Here is an 18122-nt window from a genome sequence, read left to right as displayed (position 1 = left end):
AATGTAAGTGGTCTTTTCAATTACATCTGAATGAACTACATAAGCAGAAATACTACACAAATTGAGTAAATGTAGCTAAAAATACTATGTGAACTAGATACTACTGATACATAGATACTACTATTCGAATGTTATCCACTATATGTGGACTGCATTACTCTCGGAGTGGATCAAGAGGAGGTATTCCTGTGGGTGGTCAGCTATAGATTACATTGATTCTGTTACTCATCCTCTGACCTACTAGTAGTTGCAAAAGGCCCCTCTGACCCATATTTGCACCACTCGAATAAATAGTACAGTTTACTTTTTTGGCAGTTATAAGAGTTTTATTGAGAGAAAAAAATACAGAAAAGGGAGCTGATTAGTTATGAGGCAGAGTGCAGATGTTACCCCCAAACTAACACATCATATGTGCTGATTTCCATCTACATGTGAATTTGGGTAGTTCCTTTATTTTTGGAAGAACATGAAAGCAACAAAGTCTAATGTTCTGGATCAAAACCAAAACGATAATATTAGCAAACTAATAATAAGTGTACACAATGATGACACATGGAATGTAAAACCAGTAGTTTGTTGAACCATGTGGAACATCTAACATGTGATAGGCAAACGTCTTACCTTAGCCTGCAAATGCTGGCTGTCACATAATGTTAACTAATCTCAACACACGTTTTTTCCCCGTGGTCTTCGATGGCAGGCCTTGACTTACACAGATCCCTACACAAACATGACTTTAGTGTTTTCTATGCTTCAAATCTATGCTACACATCGTGCCCTGTAATTGTGAATATGAACAAAGCCTGGTTCAGTCTGGAAACAATGCTGCTGCTGCTTGTTGCCAGTTTACATACAGCATTTCAATATCGACGCACCTTGAAAGGAACTCTGTTATGAGTCTGTTTATTATGGTTCAGTAGTTTTAAGGAATAAACAGGATTTGTCCATTCAGCACTAGGACACAAACATTTTGGGGCAACAAAACTGGTACATGATTAAAGGCATTATTTGGATAGAGTGACAAGTGTAACTGTGATTTATGCTGCTAGTATTGGCTTAATATCTTTCATAGTTGATTTCTCATTCTGGCTGCTGTTCAGACACTTTAGTAGTCTTCTTCCTGTTCCCTGTAAGTTTGTGTTCTAGTGGGAAGTAAAGACATCTGAGCGTAGACCCCAACCATGAACTCAGTATAGATTTTACTTTTGCAAAATAAGATGTTCTACCTGAGCTGGTTGACTAAAAGCAAAGAACAGCTTTGAACTACTTCAGACAGCCCAGCTCAACGCCACTGCCCTACATACTTGTAATACCAGGATTTTTGTTGCATACAGAATGCATACAGGATATCTGATCATGTATTTAATAATCTCACATGGCTGACTGAACTATATTTGCTTTTTAGTAGCACACTGTTCACACTGTAAGAGTCTGTCATGGAAAAGCCAACAGATATTGTAGTCAACTACTTGTAACACTTTCAATCACACAACCACACAGCAAAACATGCCTAGTGTTGTGGAACACAAGTGCAAACTGTGTGGATACATGATACAAAAACAAAAAACATATCCCCAACTAAATGTATCAATATGGTCTGAAATGTCTAAAGGTAGTATGCTAGGGAGTAATGTCTCCGGCCCTTCTCCATTTCACTCAGCACACATCATTACACAGTAATGTAAGTAGAGTCAGTGTGTTCTGAAGTTAGTGTATCTTCTCAGGCTGTTAAGCAGACAAGGCAGGTTAGAAGATGCCTTCATTTCTTCCTCACTAGCTTCCAGCAGTTTGAACTGCTGTTCTCTCACATCATCTGAATCTTCTCACACATTCACAACAGTTGATATTAGTAGTGTTTTTGCCCTGCTTTTTCTTTTCAGGTTGAAGTTTGGGAAGCTGAGATGTGTGGCAGGGAGTGAGCCAAAAGCAGAGGCTCAGTCCTTCTGTTCTAGTGGTGCCACCTTCAGAGAGCTTGGTGCAAGTGTCTCCTCCATATTTGGAGCTCCCCCCTTTCTGCACACACCAGAAGGTATGATTCACTCTTCACTTGTGGCAAACGAATCTGAAGAACAAAGAAACAGGACTTAATACATGATTAAAGTAAATTATGTATGTATGCTTCGGCAAGACCCCAAATTGCCCTGATTCAATTCTGTTTATGCAGCACCAACAGCACGACAATTCAATTTTATTTATATAGCACCAAATCACAACAAACAGTCGCCTCAAGGCGCTTTGTATTGTAGATAAAGACCCTACAATAATACAGAGAAAACCCAACAGTCAAAACGACCCCCTATAAGCAGCACTTGGTGACAGTGGGAAGGAAAAACTCCCTTTAACAGGAAGAAACCTCCATCAGAACCAGAACCAGGGAGGGGGGGATACCAGCTGGATATAGTCGGGCTCAACCCGACACACGGCCTGGGTTCTGGAACCAGTCCCCTGGCTTGCTGCCTGTACGTTGAGGTTTTCACAAGTGGACAAGAGGGTCATTTCTATGACTGTGGCTCAAGAGGTAGAGCAGGTCATTTACTGATGGGGAGGTTGCCAGTTCGATTCCTGGCTGCTCCAGTCTGCATGCCAAAGTATCCTTGGGCAAGATACTGAACCCCAAGCTGTTCTCCGATGCAAATGTGGGAGTATGAATGTGTGTGAATGTTAGATAGAAAGCACTTTGAAATACATTTGCGTCTTCATTTTCTGCACAGACTCCATTTATTTGGAGTTTGTAAAAATATAATGGTAATTTTCTATAGAGCAATAATAGAGTCAATACTCCGGTACGGTCTAACTAGCTGGTTTGGAAATCTAACAGTTAAATCCAAAAGGCAAATCCATAATCTAATAAGAACAATGGGCAAAATTCTGGGTCACACTCCCTCCAACCTTCAGGAACTCTTTGACCGAGCAATTATTGCAAATAGCATCTTGACGGACAGCTGCCATGTTCTGCACACGGAGTAGGTGCTGCTGAATTCAGGAGGGAGGTACAGGGTTCCTCTATGTAAGTACAACAGGTACAAACATTCATTTATACCCCTATCAATCAAGGCAATCAATGAGCTAACATGATGAAGAAGTACATATGGCAAGTTTTATAGGTTCTTAAATTGTATATTGGTTTTATATTTACAGTTCTATTTTTTCTCTGTAAATTATTCTGTTTTTTTTGTTGTTTTTTTTTATGTATTTATTGAATTGAGTGGTGGTCTTGTTCTGTTTTATTGTGCAGGGGTACCCTCTTCTTCTTCTTCTTTTTAAACCAAGATAAATTTCTCCCAAGGGAGACAAATAAAGAATCTTGACTTGACTTGACAAAACAGTGCTTGAATGTAAATGTCGCAGTTATGTTATAAACTTATGAATTTCACCAAAACACCTGTTTTCTGTTAAATGCTTATTTTTATTTTGTTCTATTTGGTGTCTGACTCATCCTGTGTGAGTTTCACAGAGGTTTTAGTTCACTATTTGAAGTTTATAATAAGTGTCTTCTTGGGGGTATAAGGCTAATGCTAGCATGCTAAGTTAGCTTGGTCGCGAGGCCCGAGCGAAGGAAATCTCAGCTGTATTTTAACGGTGCACATTCTCTTTCATCAGGAGAGCCAGGCCTAGCAGACACGACACACACAGCTCATGGATTTCTGTATTCCAGCTGGCCGTCACTAAACGAACCAGAGATCTAGTTCAATTCAATTCAATTCAATTCAATTCAATTCAATTCAATTTTATTTATATAGCGCCAAATCACAACAAACTGTCCCCTCAAGGCACTTTGTATTGTGGGTAAAGACCCTACAATAATACAGAGAAAACCCAACAGTCAAAACGACCCCCTATGAGCAGCACTTGGCGACAGTGGAAAGGAAAAACTCCCTTTAACAGGAAGAAACCTCCAGCAGAACCAGGCTCAGGGAGGGGGGGTCATCTGCCGCGACCGGTTGGGCTGAGGGGAGAGAAAGACATGCTGTGGAAGAGAGCCAGAGATTAATATCAATTAATGATTAAATGCAGAGTGGAGTATAAACAAAGTAAATAAGGTGAATGAGAAACAGTGCATTATGTGAACCCCCCAGCAGACTAGGCCTATAGCAGCATAACTAAGGGATGGTTCAGGGTCACCTGATCCAGCCCTAACTATAAGCTTGATCATAAAGGAAAGTTTTAAGCCTAATCTTAAAAATAGAGAGGGTGTCTGTCTCCTGAATCCAAGCTGGGAGCTGGTTCCACAGAAGAGGCGCCTGAAAGCTGAAGGCTCTGCCTCCCATTCTACTCTTAAGTATCCTAGGAACCACAAGTAAGCCAGCAGTCTGAGAGCGAAGTGCTCTGTTGGGGTGATATGGTACTATGAGGTCTTTGAGATAAGATGGTGCCTGATTATTCAAGACCTTGTACGTGAGGAGAAGGATTTTAAATTCTATCCTAGATTTAACAGGGAGCCAATGAAGAGAAGCCAATATGGGAGAAATCTGCTCTCTCTTTCTAGTCCCTGTCAGTACTCTAGCTGCAGCATTTTGGATCAGCTGAAGGCTTTTCAGGAAGCTTTTAGGACAGCCTGATAATAATGAATTACAATAGTCCACCCTAGAAGTAATAAATGCATGAATGAGCTTTTCAGCATCACCCTGAGAAAGGATGTTTCTAATTTTAGAAATATTGCACAAATGTAAAAAAAAATCAGTCCTACATATTTGTTTAATATGTGCATTGAAGGACATATCCTGGTCAAAAATGACTCCTAGATTTCTCACAGTGTTACTGGAGGCCAAAGTAATGCCATCCAGAGTAAGTATCTGGTTAGACACCATGTTTCTAAGATTTGTGGGGCCGAGAACAAGAATTTCAGTTTGATCTGAATTTAGAAGCAGGAAATTAGAGGTCATCCAGGCCTTAATGTCTTTAAGACATTCCTGCAGCTTAACTCATTGATGTGTGTCATGTGGCTTCATTGATAGGTAAAGCTGAGTATCATCTGCATAACAATGAAAATTGATGCAGTGCTTTCTAATAATACTGCCTAAGGGAAGCATGTATAATGTAAATAAAATTGGTCCTAGCACAGAACCCTGTGGAACTCCATAATTAACCTTAGTGTGTGAAGAAGACTCCCCATTTACATGAACAAATTGGAGTCTATGAGATAAATATGATTCAAACCACTGCAGTGCAGTACCTTTAATACCTATAGCAAGCTCTAATCTCTGTAATAAAATGTTATGGTCAACAGTATCAAAAGCTGCACTGAGGTCCAACAGGACAAGAACAGAGATGAGTCCACTGTCAGAGGCTCTAAGAAGATCATTTGTAACCTTCACTAATGCTGTTTCTGTACTGTGATGAATTCTGAAACCTGACTGAAACTCTTCAAATAAACCGTTCCTCTGCAGATGATCAGTTAGCTGTTTTACAACTACTCTTTCAAGAATCTTTGAGAGAAAAGGAAGGTTGGAGATTGGCCTATAATTAGCTAAGACAGCTGGGTCACTGATGGCTTTTTAAGCAGAGGTTTAATTACAGCCACCTTGAAGGTCTGTGGTACATAGCCAACTAATAAAGACAGATTGATCATTTTTAAGATTGAAGCATCAATAATTGGAAAGACTTGTTTGAACAGTCTAGTAGGAATGGGATCTAACAAACATGTTGCTGGTTTGGAGGAAGTAACTATTGAAGTTAACTCTGAAAGATCAACTGGAGCAAAAGAGTCAAAACAAATACCAGCAGTGCTGAAAGCAGCCGAACATGAAGAATAATCTTTGAGATGGTTATGAATAATTTTTTCTCTAATGTCTAAAATTTTATTTGTAAAGAAATCCATGAAGTCACTACTAGTTAACGTGAAAGGAATACTCGGCTCTACAGAGCTCTGACTCTTTGTCAGCCTGGCTACAGTGCTGAAAACAAACCTGGGGTTGTTCTTCTTTTCTTCAATTAATGATGAGTAGTAAGATGTCCTAGCTTTACGGAGGGCTTTTTTATAGAGCAACAAACTCTTTTTCCAGGCTAAATGAGCATCTTCTAATTTAGTGAGACGCCATTCCCTCTCCAGCTTTCGGGTTATCTGCTTTAAGCTGTGCGTTTGTGAATTATACCACAGAGTCAGGCACTTCTGATTTGAAGCTTTCCCTTTCAGAGGAGCCACAGTATCCAAAGTCGTACGCAGTGAGGATGTAAAACTATTGACGAGATAATCGACCTCACTGGGAGCAGAGTTTAGGTAGCTGCTCTGTACTGTGTTGGCACATGGCACTGAAGAGCATAACAATGAAGGAATTAGATCCTTAAACTTAGTTACAGCACTTTCAGAAAGACTTCTACTGTAATAAAACTTATTCCCCACTGCTGTGTAATCCATTAAAGTAAATGTAAATGTTACTAAGAAATGATCAGACAGGAGGGGGCTTTCAGGGAATACTGTTAGGTCTTCAGTTTCTATGCCATATGTCAGGACAAGATCTAGAGTATGATTAAAGTGGTGAGTGGGCTCCTTTACATTTTGAGAGAAGCCAATTGAATCTAACAATAGATTAAATGCAGTGTTGAGGCTGTCATTCTCAGCATCTACATGGATGTTAAAATCACCCACTATAATTATTTTATCTGAACTGAGCACTAAATCAGATAAAAAGTCTGAGAAATCAGACAGAAACTCTGAGTAGGGACCAGGTGGACGATAGATAATAATAAATAAAACAGGTTTTTGATTTTCCCAATTAGGATGGACAAGACTAAGAGTCAGGCTTTCAAAAGAATGAAAACTTTGTCTGGGTCTTTGATTAATTAATAAGCTGGAATTGAAGATTGCAGCTACTCCTCCTCCTCGACCTGTGCTTCGAGCATTCTGACAGTTACTGTGACTCGGGGGTGTTGATTCATTTAAACTAACATATTCATCCTGCTGTAACCAGGTTTCTGTAAGGCAGAATAAATCAATACGTTGATCAATTATTAAATCATTTACTAATAGGGACTTGGAAGAGAGAGACCTAATGTTTAACAATCCACATTTAATTGTTTTATTCTTTGGTGCAGTTGATGAAGCTGTATTATTTATTGTTTTTGAATTTTTATGCTTAAATAGTTTTTTGCTGATTTTAGCTTTGGTTTTTGGTGGTCTGGGAGCAGGCACCGACTCTATGGGGATGGGGTTTTGGGGGGATGGCAGGAGGAGAGAAGCTGCAGAGAGGCGTGTAAGACTGCAACTCTGCTTCCTGGTCTCAACCCTGGGTAGTCAGTTTTTAGGAGGGTTAATAAATTTGGCCAGATTTCTAGAAATGAGAGCTGCTCCATCCAAAGTGGGATGGATGCCGTCTCTCCTAACAAGACCAGGTTTTCCCCAGAAACCTTGCCAATTATCTATGAAGCCCACGTCATTTTTTGGACACCACTCAGACAGCCAGCGATTCAAGGAGAACATGCGGCTAAACATGTGGCTCCTGGTCTGATTGGGGAGGGGCCCAGAGAAAACTACAGAGTCCGACATCGTTTTTGCAAAGTTACACACCGAGTCAATATTAATTTTAGTGACCTCCGGTTGGCGTAACCGGGTGTCATTACTGCCGACGTGAATAACGATCTTACCAAATCTACGATTAGCCTTAGCCAGCAGTTTCAAATTTCCATGAATGTCGCCTGCTCTGGCCCCTGGAAGACATTTGACTATGGTCGCCAGTGTCTCTAGCTTCACGGTTCTCAAAACAGAGTCACCAATAACCAGAGTTTGTTCCTCGGCGGGTGTGTCGCCGAGTGGAGAAAAACGGTTAGAGACGTGAACAGGTTGGTGGTGTACCCGGGGCTTCTGCTTAGGACTACGCTTCCTCCTCACCGTCACCCAGCTGGCCTGTTTTCCCTGCTGCTCGGGATCTGCTGGGGGAGCGCTAACGGCGGCTAAGGTACCATGGTCCGCACCCGCTACAGGGGCCTGGCTAGATGTAGGATTTTCCAGGGTGCGGAGCCGAGTCTCCAGTTCAGAAAGCCTGGCCTCCAGAGCTACAAACAGACTACATTTATTACAAGTACCGTTACTGCTAAAGGAGGCCGAGGAGTAACTAAACATGTGACACCCAGAGTAGGAAAGTGCAGGAGAGACAGGAGAAGAAGCCATGCTGGTAGTGAGTCGGCTAAGGGCTAAGCTACTAGCTGAGCTAAGCTAGCGAATTTCTAAAAACAAATAAAGTGAGTAATGTGAATACAGGTGATTCAGCAAAGAGTATGCTATTTAAAGTAGGTGAAGATTACACTAAAATATGCTATTATCCAGATAAATCGAGTTATACAGATATAACAGCTAACAGACAGCAAAACACTGTGCTCCGAAACAGGAACAGGAAGTAAATAGTTGTTAGTTCTGTCTCATTTCACACCAGAACACAACACAGGTTTCAACAGGTGTAACACACACACAGGTTACACAAACGTGCTGTGCACAGTGCTTTGAGTGGTGAGCCAAAGTAGAAAAGTGCTACATAAGAACCGGTCCATTTACCACTTTTGGGCCAGGGAACGGGTCCTGATCATTGTTTGCACTTATGTGCCAAATGACAGTTCAGAGTACCGAGCCTTCTTAGTGTCTTAGTGTTTGAGGATGTTCCATCAGGTGACTCCACTGAAGTGGGCGACTTCAGTGCTCATGTAGGTAATGACAGCGAGACCTGGAGGGGAGTGATTGGAAGAAACAGCCTGCCTGATCTGGACCCGAGCCATGTTCTGTTATTGGACTTCTGTGCAAACCACAGGGTATCCATAATGAACACCACGTTTGAACACAAGACTGTCCATAGTACTGTCACCCAGTGCTTGGTCATAGGGGGTCATTTTGACTGTTGGGTTTTCTCTGTAATTATTGTAGGGTCTTTAACCTTACATTATAAAGCCAGGTGACTTATGAGGTGACTGTTTGTTGTGATTTGGTGCTATATAAATAAAACTAAACTGAACTGAGCTGAGCATAAAAGTAAAGGTTGAACTATGCTATACAAGCGGTGTAAATGAGCTTCCTCTGATGGGTGGCTGGCCTCTCCCTTAGAGATCCGGTAAGGAGTGCAGGCATCCAGAAGGAGCTCAGAGTAGAGCCGCTACTCCCTCACATTCAAAGCAGCCATTTGAGGTGGTTCAGGCATCTGAATAAGATCCCTCCTGGGTGCCTCTTGGGTGAGGCATTTCCAGGAATGTCCTACTGGGAGGAGGACCAGTAGGACATTAGCCTGGAAATGCCTATGTGTTCCTCGGATAAACTGGAGGAGGTGGTTAGGGAGCGGGAAGTCTGGGTTTCTCTGCTTAGGCTGGATGTATGGATGGCGCTAACTACATTTGTCTACATAAACAGGCATGATTGTGCACTTTATATTTTTATTTCATGCACTTTATGCTTGCAGACTGAAGATGGATGTACCAGGGTATCATGCCCAAGGACACTTGATATGGAGACTGGATCAAACCATCTCCCATAAGTTTAATTGAAGTTGTTATATTGAAAACAGATGTTCCAGCTAACTCATATTTATCACCACAAATCTTAGTATGCTGTAATAAAATAGTTGTTAAATTTGTTATAGATTGGTATCACCTGTGTTTCTTTCCTCTGTTTTATTGCTTCCAGTGCTAAAAAAGATCCAGATTACAGTGACTAATTCTTATGCCACTTTAACACTTCAAAACAAGACTATTTCACAGCCTGTCTGAGCATTACTGCTGACCATGTGCATTGCTTCACAGCCAGTGTTTGATTTTTTAACGACTGTTTCTAACATTATACTGCATCCTGTCACAAAGCAGGAGGCATCCCAAACAGGTTTCATGAACATAACAGGTTCAGTGACATCAGTGACAAATCTGTAGCAATGATATGACCTGACAACTTTTTTAAATGGGCAGAATTTCAAAGTATTATTTTTTGGAATCCATTACACCAAGAAATGAAGCTGTTTGAGAGCAGAGGTCAAGTTCTTGTCAGTAATCAGAAATGGTACATTTGAAATCCTCCAAAAACTTCAAGATACATCTACCCCTCTTGGTAGAACAAATCATACTCTCTATGGTGTCATATATATTAAATGAAATATTTTAGAAAAATATTTTACTGGAAAAGTGGTTAAATTGACACATGTATTGGAGTACTACAAAATAATAGCAGGCTGAATGGGATATAAAGAGTCTGTCCCAGTATTATTTCAATGAGATAAATAGGAGGGATTAAACTGATTTAATAGATCTTCCCTCTTTTACTTGGACCACATCATACACTGTAACTGATACAATGCTTTGTCCATTATGTTTGTACCCTGTGGAACAGGAGCAGATGGCGGTGGAGAGGAATCACCAGTGGGTAATGGCAGGCTGGGGGTGCTCTCTCCCTCTGTAACAAATGCAAGTTTGAGTAGTCAACGTACACAGAAACTCTCAGTTTGCTCATTAGTACCAAGTCAGGTTTGGGTAACTCAGACAACCACAGGAAAGGTTCATCAAATAAATTAGAGAATCAAACAGATTACATGCTTTTTTTTTTAAACTTTTTTTTTGCATGTCAAGCAGAGAAAGACAATATGAAAGTGGATTAAATATAGGCTTACATCCCTTGTTGCATCCACACAGTGGGCAGGCAGAGCAAGTGATGCTGGGCAGCTACTCAACTCTGTCACTGGATGAGAAAGAGGAATGTCAGCGCTCTTGATGTGTGGCCGCTTTGGCTTTTTGTGTGCACCGTTTGACAGCCAGGTTTAAAGTAACACAAATAAACAGAACAGAATAACAAAAAAGAAACAGTATTTATATGACATAATTAGAACAACAGTGCATGCAAAGGGAGAAAGTAGGTGGGTGAAAGCGGTGATAGATGTGAACTACTCACTTTTTCTTCTAAATAGCCACAAATGAAGCAAGATACATGCTTTTTGTCCACATACTTTGCACCAAATTCATCCATCAGTCCAGCAGTATCACTGATCTTTAAAAAGCTCATGCCCCTGTGTTAAATTATGGAAACATGCATCCAAGCTTTTACAAACCGAGGCTATTATTAGAATGAGTATTTATCACCATGGTCTGCCTGAGGCCTCCAATATAAGCAGATGCAGCTGGGATTATGCAGCACTTTGTTTATTCATGTTGTCTCAAACTCATTCCACCTCACATTTATGTTGTTCAGGACTGGGAAATGGTTATATATACTGTACCAGTCAAACGTTTGGACACACCTTCTAATTCAGTGGGTTTTCATTATTTAAAAAGTGTGTAGATTAATACTAAAGTCATCCAAACTATGAAGAAATACATATGGAATTATTTAGTAAACAAAAAAGTGTTAAACAAACCAGAATGTGTTTTATATTTGAGATTCTTCAAATCAGGCACCTCCAGCTTCATGAGGCAGTCACCTGGAACGGCTTTCAGGTAACAGCTGTGCCTCATCAGGAGTTAATTTCTTGAATTTCTCGCCCTCTTAATGTGTTTGAGACCATCAGCTGTGTTGTGAAGAGGTAGAGTTGGTATACAGTGAATAGCTCTGTTTGAGTAATGTTCTAATCCAGATTATGGCAAGAACGACTCATAGACTTATAGAATCATACACTTAGTCTGCTACAGAGTTGATGAGTCCGCACAAAGTGTTAGTTTCAATGAAATTATTTAACATAGTGTAGTGGGGCTGAATATATATTTGACTGCCTGAATATATGAAGTAACAGCTAACATGACAGTTACACTTTAACATTATCCATTCATCTTCGTTGTTTTATGGAAAGTATTGTCTGTAAGTAATATTGCTGTTTAGCACATCTTCATGCAGTATTATTATTATTTTTGGTTTAGAACTGTTTAAGAAGTCACAGTTAATGATGTTTACAATGGTGGCATGGTTACATAGTGAAGCTGTAATCAGGACGAACAGTGAGAGCTGAACAGGGGGTGCTGTGCTGGTGACACTGTTGGCAATTTATTCCAAATCCAAGACACACTTAACCAGCACGGCTACCACAGCATTCTGCAGCGACAGGCCATCCCATCTGGTTCGTGCTTAGTGGGACCATCATTTGTTTTTTACAGGACAATGACCCCAAACACACCTCCAGGCTCTGTAAGGGCTATTTGACTGAGAAAGAGGGTGATGGAGTGCTGCGTCAGGTGACCTGGCCTCCACAATCACCTGATCTGAACCCAGCTGAGATGGTTTGGGATGAGTTGGACCGCAGAGTGAAGGCAAAGCAGCCAACAAGTGCTCAGCACATCTTGGAACTCCTTCAGGACTGTTGGAGAACCATTTCAGGTGATGACCTCATGAAGCTGACTGAGAGAGCACCCAGAGTGAGCAAAGCTGTGATCAACGCAAAAGGTGCTAATTTGAAGAATCTAAGACCTAAAACATATTTTGGTTTGTTTGACACTTTTAAGTTTATGACATGATTCCTTGTGTGTTCCTTCATAGTCTGGATGACTTCAATATTAATTTAAAATGTAAGAAAAAAATAAAAACATTGAATGAGAAGGTGTGCCCAGACTTTTGACTGGTCCTGCTGTATCTGTGCACTCAGACCTTACAGAAATACCTGCATTAACTGGGTTCAATTTCAAATATGTCGATATACTCTGAACTTCTGCAGCGTCCCCTGCTTTCATAAATGGTTCCATAGATATCTGTTGACTGCGGTCTTCATTGCGTCAGAATGATATGGGCTCGACTTACGCAGAGGCAGAAAGTTTGGACTGATGATGATGGTAATGAAGATGATGGTGTGGTGAAGCAGGAGTGCTGTTTACTTGCCTATCTCCTTGGGAAATCTCCAATCCTGCATTTCCTCCCTTAATCTGTCCATTTCCTTCTCCAGCTCACAATATCGCCTCTCTGCTTCATGTAAGCGTCTGGTGGATAAAGCAAAGCTTGTGAGTTATAGTATACCATGTTACTCCTGTTTTATTTCGTCAGCTGAGCTCACCAAGGCTTTCTGGATGTTTCATTTTAACCTGAGAATGGGAGGCAGAGCCTTCAGCTTTCAGGCCCCTCTTCCGTGGAACCAGCTCCCAGCTTGGATTCAGGAGACAGACACCCTCTCTATTTTTAAGATTAAAACTTTCCTTTTTGATCAAGCTTATAGTTAGGGCTGGATCAGGTGACCCTGAACCCTCCCTTAGTTATGCTGCTATAGGCCTAGTCTGCTGGGGGGGTTCCCATAACCATGTTTCTTTATATTCACCTCTTTTCACTCTGTTTATACTTCACTCTGCATTTAATCATTAGTTATTATTAATCTCTGTCTCTCTTCCACAGCATGTCTTTTGTCCTGTCTCTCTCCCCCCTCAGCAGATGACCCCCCCTCCCTGAGCCTGGTTCTGATGGAGGTTTCTTCCTGTTAAAGGAAGTTTTTCCTTCCCACTGTCACCAAGTGCTGCTCATCGGGGGTCATTCTGACTGTTGGGTTTTCTCTGTATTATTGTAGGGTCTTTATCTACAATAAAGCGCCTTGAGGTGACTGTTTATTGTGATTTGACGCTGTACAAATTAAAAAAACAAAAAAAAGAATCTGCTTCTGAAGATAACTCAGCTGTGTTTTCTCCAGTTGTAGATTATTTCATTTAGTGAGTCATTTCTCTGACACAGAGATTTAATGTGTTAAATAGCTCAGTTTTCTCTTTTCTCTCCTGCACTGTATATGATTGTACTTCCAAACTAACACTATTATTTTCAGTAATATTTTCATTGTCTTATTCAAAAAATGCTGCATTTATGTCAAAGTTAAAGTTTCAGAGGTGATCTGCAGTCAAAAATCCCTCAAGTCCGGCTTTGGGAATCCTACTTCATCCGATTTAAGTGAGCTTTAAAATGTGTCCCTTCATGAGAATGATAAATACAGCTATGAACTATTTTAGGCCAATGACATGTTTTGTTAATTTTGAAGTGAAGACATTAAAATGAGATGACCTAAAGTTTTGGCACCGACTGACCTCTTTACGGTTCAGCACGTTTCAGATCAACCAGCAGCTCTTTTTCAGGTCAGCAGTCATTCCAAAACCTTCAGCTTACATTTTGATGTCTCTGCTATGTGCTGCTCACAGAGAAACATTGTTTTTCTCTCTTAAATTACAGAAACTCTTTATCAAATATGAAACAGCAGTTGTTTTAAATTAGCCTTTAACAATAAAACTAAATTTGACTGAACCCTCCTGATTCTCTGCTTCTATTTCCTGTTTACTTTCAATAATGTAAAGGGTAAATGTTCATCTTTATCTTATATATATTTACCTGACTGTCTGAAGGTTTTGCGTTGCCTTTCTGATGAGGTCGGATGTTTTTCTCAGGTTTTCAAATATTATTTTCTCCGAGCTGCTTTTTTTTTAGCCCTTTGTTATTGTCTAACCTTCTCTTATTTATAGGGTTTGAGTTTTTTTTTTTTTTCAGATCATAAGTCAGTTGCCAGAGTAAATGTGGTTGACCTGCCTTACAGTTCATACAAGTCATTTAACATCTAATGTGGGAATAAAGTTTTGAGGTGTTTACACATCACAGTCACTATATAAATCAGAACACAGCCTCCAGGGGGCATTCTAAAAATAGCAGGAGGACTGGAAGCAGTCCAGTGGTGCATAAGGAAATGCCCTTGAAATGGGGAGTGTTGCAGTTTTAAGTTGGGTATGTTTTTTTTTTTAACTCTGACCACACCTCACACCTATCATTTGCCCCCTAATTCTAAAAATGAGTCAGAGGAATTGTCTGTATATCTATAGACATGGATTAATGTTCAGTAAAATATATAAGTAACATTGAGCAAGCAGATGTCCATGATGTTAATGTCCTTATGACAGCAAAAAGGAAATGCAGTTTTTGTCAGATCAAATTATTTCCTTGAAAGAACTACCCAAAACTTCAGACTTTATTCAACATGCAAAAAACTTCAATAAATAATAAGCTTGTTGTAACATTTGTTGTAGCAGTATCATTCTGCAGATTGGTTGCAGATGAGATTATATAAGCTGATACCTCTGCAAGTCTTCATCAAGTCCTGATATCTCCTCGTCCTCCGTAGTGGTGTGGGGAGACCGAGTAGGATCTTGGTCCAGAGTAAGTGGAAGCTCCAGCAGTGCAGGCAGATTGTCTGGTAGAGAATCTGTAACTTTCCACAGCTGACTCTGATTTCAAACCACATGTAGATCATCAATGGCATAGAGAGGAAAATACACTGACCAATATAATCAATCATACATGAATATAGCTGTCTACGAATGGAGGCTCTGATGTGTTTCCAGCTTTTAGGTTGTCAAGGTCTTACCGATTTTTGTCGTCCATACAGATTCTCACTGTCCCTAAGCTGTGTGTGGTCAATCTGCATCATGATATCTTGACTGCGGTCAATGGCACCTGTCTGACTATGGACAGACACACACACACACAAGTCAGGTATAAAATGATGACAATCTGCCTAATATTGTGTTGGACCCACTTTCGCAGCTAAGCCCTGACCCACCCTCTGAGGCACTCTTAAAGGTGTGCTGTAGCATCTGCACCTAGATGTTAGCAACAGATCCTTTAAGTACTGGAAACTGTGAGATGGTGCCTCCATGGATTGGAATTGCTTGTCCAAAACATCCCACAGATGCTTGATTAGATTGAGATCTGGGGAATTTGGAGGCCAAGCCAACCCCTCAAACTCATTGTTGTGCTCCTCAAACTATTCCTGAACCATCTTTGCTTTGTGGCAGGCAGCATTATCCTGCTGAAAGAGGCCAAAGCCATTGGGGGACACTGTTTCCATGCTTCCATTGCTCTGTGGTCTAGTTCTGATGCACACGTGCCATTGTTGGCACTTTCGGCAGTGAACAGGGGTCAGATTGGGCACCCTGACTGGTCTGCAGTTATACAGCCCCATTTGCAACAATCTGCAATGCACTGTGTATTCTGAAGCCTTTCTATCAAAACCAGCATTAACTCTATTGAGCTACAGTACCTTTTCTTTTGGATCAGACCACAAGGGCCAGCCTTCGCTCCACATGTGCATCAATGAGCCTTGGTTGCCCTTGGTTCACCACTGTTCCCTCCTTGGACCACTTCTGATAGATACTGACCACTGCAGACAGGGAGCACCCAACAGGAGCCCCAGTTTTGGAGATGCTCCTTCCCAGTCATCTAGCCATCATAATTTGTCCCTTGTCAAACTCACTTAAATCCTCACACTTCCCAGTTTTTCCTGCTTCCAACAGCAGCTCGAGGACAAAATGTTCGCTTGCTCCCTGACAGATCCCACCCAATAACAGGTGCCAAGATGAAGAGACAATCAGTGTTACTCACGTCACCTGTCAGTGGTCACAGTGTGATGCCCGATCAGTGTTTATAGATGCAGTGGATGTAAAAAAAAAGTGGGGAAAGTTTTGAAATGATTTATTGTGGTCTCAGATTTAAATGTCACAAAAACCTGGATGTGTGCGCTTCTTTTGTCCGCTGTAAATATAAAACCTTGATGTGAAGGCTAGATACAGTAAGATGTTGAACTACATGAAGAGTGAAGCTTGAATTAAAGTTCACCTGGTAGCAGTGTAAGAGTATCCAACAAAAGCCAAGTGTACTCCTATTGGAGCTCTGTCCATTACATCAGACAGTGTCTCCTGCAAAACACAACACATTTCAGTTTCTTCAAACAAACCAACAGCTGCTCTTATTTCTTATCTTAGCAGAAGCTGCCCAATGAAGCACTACAGGCAGCTTTATGAAGTTTGAAAGGATGATTTATTTTGTTATATGATTGTTACTAAAGTTAACAAAACTGTGTTTATATCAGACCTGTACTTGTGTAGTGCACACAGCTATATGAAATACTTAATAAAAACTCTTTTGAGGTACCATTTCACTAAGACAGTCATCCAGGATATCAAAGTTTGATGTGTCAGCTGGATTAGAGACTTCAGGCAGGAAAGGGGCAGGAAGTTTATGCAGGGAACCCCAGTCCAGTCCACTGAAAAACTGATGATTCCTGAAGTCACCGGAGCCTTTCTTTCCGAGACGGACTTCCCTGTCACAGATCAGTTCACTGACGAAGGAACGAGCTTTCTCTGAAATCTCTGGGCCCGAAGAAGGAAACCCAAAATACTCCTAAGGATTATTAAAAAAAACATGTAAGGAAGAAGTTGTTAAATTGTTACATCAGTTTGTACATTTTATTGTTTTAGTTTTCATTTTAAAAGCAAATTGTGTTCAATTCCAAACATTTGTCAATGTGCACTAATGTAATAGTATGTTTGACAAAGCACTGCATGCACAGAATAAGGTGGTCAGTAAGTTTATATGTATTTAACATTATATGTTGTCAATATTTGTGTTTATAAAGCCCAGAACAACCTGGGCCTGTCCTTATCAGACATAAATGACCCTAACATCAAGACTCAGGGTTGGCCAAGGTCATTATGAAAGCAATAACTCAAGCCAGGGTTTGAGTAGATTCACATAAAAGCTATGATTTGTTTTGACAACCACCATCCCTTGTGGTAACATAACCCACAATACGCACTTTTTAAAGTTTTCTCTGCTGACTTATCAAAAACCCCAAAACACACAAAAACCAGACAATCCAGATGACCTTGGCTCTGTCACACTGCGTCATAGACAGTACATTTCTGCCAGTTTGCTACTGAAATTGACTCACACATGTAAGACAGATGATACTGTGTCTCATTGATATAGCTCACCTTTATGGCCCGGCTGTTATCAAGTCTTACACCGCTGATTGAAGGCCGTTTGGAATAATCGTTTAATTATGTGCCAAACTACATCTTGTGTTTTGTTGATTTACCAGCACACAGACAGATAATTAAGGATTACAGAAGTGTATGGAAATCTATAATCTCTATTAAAAGACATTCTGAAATTATATGATGTTCAACACCGTCATTTTAATCAGTCATTCGTGGGAACTTTATGTGTATTTATGCACCTGAAAGTGAATGATCTTGGCATATGTTTCAGAGATGGACTCTGCATAGAAGGGTGTGGTCCCCAGCAACATCTCGTAGGCACAGATACCCAAAGCCCACCAGTCACACTCAGGACCATAACCTCCACCTCCCTCAACTGCTCTTAAAATCTCTGGAGACAAATAATCAGGGGTCCCGACCGCTAAAGACGAGTGAACCTGTAAAGAAAACAACAG

General features: G+C 40.7%; 1 protein-coding gene across 1 annotated transcript in view; it reads right to left on the bottom strand.

The window, feature by feature from the left end:
- Positions 1 to 304: 304 nt before the first annotated feature.
- The window catches only part of dmpk (DM1 protein kinase), a 46805-nt gene continuing 28987 nt past the window's right edge, over positions 305 to 18122 (bottom strand). Inside the window, exons 7-15 of the mRNA XM_030746789.1 lie at positions 17907 to 18104; positions 16820 to 17068; positions 16505 to 16584; positions 15255 to 15351; positions 14966 to 15114; positions 12755 to 12852; positions 10569 to 10630; positions 10280 to 10354; positions 305 to 2062 (exon numbers count right to left, since the gene is read on the bottom strand). Coding sequence (XP_030602649.1) covers positions 1964 to 2062; positions 10280 to 10354; positions 10569 to 10630; positions 12755 to 12852; positions 14966 to 15114; positions 15255 to 15351; positions 16505 to 16584; positions 16820 to 17068; positions 17907 to 18104 — 1107 coding nt within the window. The 3' untranslated portion in view covers positions 305 to 1963. The remainder of the gene's footprint in view (positions 2063 to 10279; positions 10355 to 10568; positions 10631 to 12754; positions 12853 to 14965; positions 15115 to 15254; positions 15352 to 16504; positions 16585 to 16819; positions 17069 to 17906; positions 18105 to 18122) is intronic.

Source organism: Archocentrus centrarchus, chromosome 14, assembly GCF_007364275.1.
Source record: "Archocentrus centrarchus isolate MPI-CPG fArcCen1 chromosome 14, fArcCen1, whole genome shotgun sequence".
NCBI classification, from domain to species: Eukaryota; Metazoa; Chordata; class Actinopteri; order Cichliformes; family Cichlidae; genus Archocentrus; species Archocentrus centrarchus.
This window is presented reverse-complemented; position numbering and strand designations above follow the sequence as displayed.